The following is a 5,000-nucleotide window of genomic DNA, read 5'->3' on the forward strand; positions in this document are numbered from 1 at the left end:
AGAGCACTGTTGGTTCTGGTCTCTATGGTAACTGCTGACATGGTTATTTTTGAGCAGAGGCGTCGAGAAGTCTGAAGGCAAGAAAGAGGCAGTAAGTAGCTCGAACGAGAAAGTAGGCAAGGAGGGACGGGCCGGCACTTGCCCGTGGATGAGACTCCGTGCGGCACTCATAATCAATATGGCACTCAGCATTATGAACTCAGTAGTGCCCTTGGGCAGAGTTTCTGTAGGTTTCTCTTGAGCCGTGTTTCTCAAGAGCAGAACGACTTGGGCACACCGTGAGATGCACACATACATTCACGTGAATATAACAACTGGTCATTTCTCATTTGTCATGGTTTTCATTTCAATAATGTTCGTTCGACTCAAGCCTGGACTTGGTATATCGTCCCGGAGATCGTTATATTACGTCACACAGGCTGTGGCACAGGACAGTCCATGTAGATCCTCCGAAGTCTGAAGACTACTGAATCACCGAGAATGCAGTCTTCTTCGAAGTCTGAGGACTTCTAAACCGTCAAACTGATTACTATGAAATACATTTTGATTTTAATGCCATCACTATGTTCTTCAATTATGCGCTTACGATACCACTTTGCAAAATAACGACAATATCGTTATCACGACCCTGTGGAAATTGTTTCACTATCAAAGCGCATATAGCACGCCTCCTCTCAGGAGGACGAAGAGCAGGACGAGGACGAGGGGGAAGAGGAGGAGTGGGTACGGTAGATGGCCAGATCGTCGGGTCCTCCGGAATCCAAAGAACTTCGTTCCTGGACTGGAGTCAGTCCAGACGTGGAGTGCCCAGAGACTCCTCCGGCCTCCCCAGTGGTGGCGTCCACTTCAGGGGATGAGTGGGGCGTGGCAGAAGGCGTGAACACCGAGGGCACCCCTCCCGTGGTGGTCAGGGCTCCTCCCGAGGCAGCCAGCTCCTCGCACTCATCAAAGGACTCGTCCGATATCCGGACGCTCTTTTTCCTGATCCGGGGGATGTCCGACGCCCGCCGGCCATCCAACATGCCCGGCTGGGGCGGGGAGAGGGGCGAGGCGCCCAGGGATAGGAGGGTCGTTTGCCGACCCCCGGCACCTCCCAAGGAGCTTTGGCGCAGCGAAGACAATCTTCTCCTCCCGCCCAACTGCGCCAGCTGCTGCTCGCGGGACAAGTAAGACACGGTCGAGTGGGACCTCTGCGAGCGAGGACTGGCCTCCTCACCGTCCTCGCTGGTGAAGAGATCCGTGTTTTTCCGCGGGAAATCTATGGACCTGCGGGGGAAGTGGGGGACAGCTTCGCGGGGGAAACACGAGCTTAGCGTCGTGCCCCCGCTGCTGGCGGGTCGCTTACCCTGGCGGACAAACATCTGGTTCACGTCCAGCAGGATGTCGCAGCCCTCGACGATCATCCGTTCGATGGCCAGGTTCTTCCGTATGTTCTCCGTCTCGCTGACCTGCGGGGCAGAAAGGAGATGTCAGCGGAGAACCAAAGAGTTGGATTCTTACCTGAGTCGACAAGTAATCTATAGCGGTCACAAATTTCTTTTTTTTTTCACCACTAGAAGGTAGTGTGTGTGTGTGTGTGTGTGTGTGTGACGAGTCTAAAGAAAAATATAAATTCAAAAGTTAGATTAGGAATCAAAATACTATTAGAAATAATCGTGACAATTGACGCTAGTTTTTAGCGAATGAACCACGTGGTGTATGCTCCCAATTAATGATTGGTATTTAATCATTGATCTATCCTTTTATCTAGTTACTTACCTAGTTGTTTATTTAGTTATTTATCTATTCAATTATTCATTAAATCATCTATTAATTTATTAATTCATTTATTCATCTATTTATGTATCCATTTTTATTTATCCATCTATTCATCTATTTGTTTATTTATTTGTTTATGAATTCATTTGTTTGTTTATGTACTATTTATTTATTTATTTATTCATTTATTTATTCATCTGTTTAGTTTTTCCACCCATTACACGTATTTCACTCCCTTTGATTCATCCTCATCTACACTATTCGTATTTGAAGGGTCATCCCTGTCTCCTGTCCACTGTCCAGGTCAGCACTCTTCAAGGTGATGGCACACTAGGCATTTCTCGTCAGCATGCTACTTGATTTTGCTACTTCGAGTTGAAACGACTTTGGTTACGATCTTTTGTTTTTCCATTTTCCAAATGTCAAATTACTCTTGCGTCTTGAAGTTGAATGACGAACTAAGTGAAGTCAAACCTAAAATACGAATGTTAGACACAGTGTTGAGACGGTGCTATTGAACATCATTTAGAAAATAACTGTTTGATAAATGATTGCCAATATGAATTCAGACGGAAACGTGCTTGCGTGACTAACGTACTCGAATTCTACAACACAGTCATCTCGAATTATAACAAAAGAAATAATATAGATTTAAATATATCTAGACTTGGCAAAAGCTTTTGATACCTATCCCACGAAAGACTACTTACTAAATTAGCTTCACACGGAATAAGTGGTAGCCTATTATGATGGACTAATAATTGGTTGAATGATTGAAAACAGTTCTAAATGGCAGAACTTCTAGATAGAAAAATGTTACGAGTGGAGTTGCTCAGGGTTCCGTTCTTGGGCCACTTCTATTCTTAGTATATATGAATTATATAGGTCCCGGACTAAAATCTATTGTCTCCAAATTTGCTGGTGATACAAAACTGTGTGGAATGGCAAATAATCACTTAAACCAATAAGATATTCAAGAAGATTTAGATAAACTACAGCAATGGTCTGAAAAGAGGCTAATGAAATTTAACACAAGTAAATACAAGGTTATGCACATAGGTAAAAATAACAGTAAGTACGATTACAAGTTATTTGGAAATTCGTTAACAAAAGTGGATAGTGAGAAGGATCTCGGGGTAATTATCAGTAACGATCTCAAATCATCTAAGCAGTGTATTTCAGCCTCTGAGAAAGCAAATAAGATTCTAGGACTGATTGCACGATCTTTTGACTTCAAAAGTCCATCTCTCATTAATAAGCTATATAAATCGTTAGTTCGTCCACATTTGGAATATGCTGTTTCCGTATGGTCACCGAATCTCATTAAAGACATTGACAGGTTGGAAAAAGTACAACGGCGAGCCACAAAACTGATTCCAAATATAAAAAATAAATCATACGAAAATCGACTAAAACATATGAATCTGTTTTCCCTAAAAAAGCGTAGACTCAGAGGTGACTTGATACAGGTCTTTAAGATTCTAAAGGAAATTGACATCAAAAGTGACAAAATGTTCACATTGAATGAGAATCCGACAAGAAATAATGGTCTCAAACTGTCAGGAAATAGATTTAATTTGGAAGTGGGTAGAAACAACTTCGCCAACCGTGTAGTTAATGAATGGAATAAACTTCCTGCAGAGGTAGTGCAATGTAGTTCAGTTCGAAGCTTTAAGATTCGTTTAGATAAACACCTAAGCAAGATTCTGTAATGACTGTCATTTATTTTATATTTATTATTTGTCTGTTTATTATTATATGGTTAATTTCATTTATCATTATCATTATTTACTATTTAACTGTTTATTATTTAACTATACCTATGCATTCATTCATTTTATCTATTATTCATTATATCATTATAATTTTTATTTATTTATTTATTATTATTATGGTTTTTTTTCGCTTCCGACCTAGTTATGGACCAAAAGGTCTTCTGTTGGCATGCTCCTCCTTTGTAATTCTTTGTAAATCTTTGCAGAAAACTGTAACCGAAGTCGTTTCTAATCAAAGTAGCAAAAGTAGTGCGCTAGCCTACTGTGCCGCCACCTTTAAGATGGTCCCTTGAAACTGTCTTTGGAATATGAAGACATAAAAAGCGACAAAGTGGGACTAGGGATTCTGTACTCTGTATGTTCAAGCTATGTGACGTCAATAATGATAACGATAATAATGGTAGTAGTAATGATTTTGATAATAGTAATGATATTGATGATAATAATGATATTGATGATAATAATGATGATAATAATAATAACAAATAATCATCATCATCATCATCATCTATGTTCTAATAAAAATTCCTGTTTATATTGATCTAAACCGGGCTGGAAACCGGAAATCACCTAAAGTGACACGTCCCCTCCGACCCCTGATTGGCTGAGAGAGTGGTGACGATTGACTAGGCAAGAGCGGTGACGTCACGGTAACTGAGACGACTGATTGGCCGAAGGCGCCTGCGAGCGAAGCGAGCTCGCCCGAAGATTCGAGGCCCCACGTAGTGGGGTCGGGCGTAGACCGTTGGTCGTAATAATAATAATGAAAGTAATAATGATGATAATAATCATAATAACAATAACTACAACAATAAAAATAAAAACTATTATTAATAACAGAAATAGTAATGGTAATAAACAGAGATCTTAGAAGGGAAGGAGGACTCGCGTAGAGAGATAGAGAGCTAAAGCGCCTTGTGCCTCATTAGAGATGAAATCGATGTTCATCACCTCGTCGTGCATCTGTCGGGAGAGGTCCTCCAGCTGCATCCGGGCATGATCCAGACTCTTCCTTTCGACGTGGTTGTGCGGCGTGTGTGCCAACAGCTCGTGTAGTGTGATGATGTAGCGCGGGATCTGGAAAAGGGACCTTGTCAACAACATTACGGTGAGGACGCTGTGGGCGTACTTACTACCAACAATTGTCTATACATACAGTAGTAATAGAACTCTTTCTCAAAGGGTCCTTCCTCGACTTCTGAACCGCTGTACTAACCTATCTTATCTGAACCTAAGCTAATCTAACCTAGTGCAATCTAACCTAAGCTAACCTTGCCTAAGCTAACCTCCTTTGCATGTGGAGCGTATAACGAACCAAAATGTAAAAAAATCCGGCCGTAAAAATATAAAGTCAAACAAAATGTTTTAGGAAGATATCCAAAGTGCAGGAAAGGTCCCGTTTGAAAAAATCTGAAAAAAAATCAAGTGATTTTAAGGCTCTTCTGACGTGACATATGATATATATAC

The 5,000-nt window shown here is 41.2% G+C and overlaps 1 protein-coding gene across 8 annotated transcripts in view; it reads right to left on the bottom strand.

Moving 5' to 3' along the window:
* Window positions 1-5,000, bottom strand: part of LOC143028367 (ras-specific guanine nucleotide-releasing factor 2-like) — a 311,642-nt gene that overhangs the window by 118,138 nt on the left and 188,504 nt on the right. For all 8 annotated transcript variants that reach the window (XM_076190336.1, XM_076190337.1, XM_076190338.1 and 5 more), the window contains 2 exons: window positions 4,485-4,610; window positions 1,346-1,448 (listed from right to left, as the gene is read on the bottom strand). In XM_076190336.1, the coding sequence (XP_076046451.1) occupies window positions 1,346-1,448; window positions 4,485-4,610 (229 nt within the window). The remainder of the gene's footprint in view (window positions 1-1,345; window positions 1,449-4,484; window positions 4,611-5,000) is intronic.

Source organism: Oratosquilla oratoria, chromosome 9 (genome assembly GCF_046742065.1).
Source record: "Oratosquilla oratoria isolate Oo_2021 chromosome 9, ASM4674206v1, whole genome shotgun sequence".
In the NCBI taxonomy this organism is placed as follows: Eukaryota; Metazoa; Arthropoda; class Malacostraca; order Stomatopoda; family Squillidae; genus Oratosquilla; species Oratosquilla oratoria.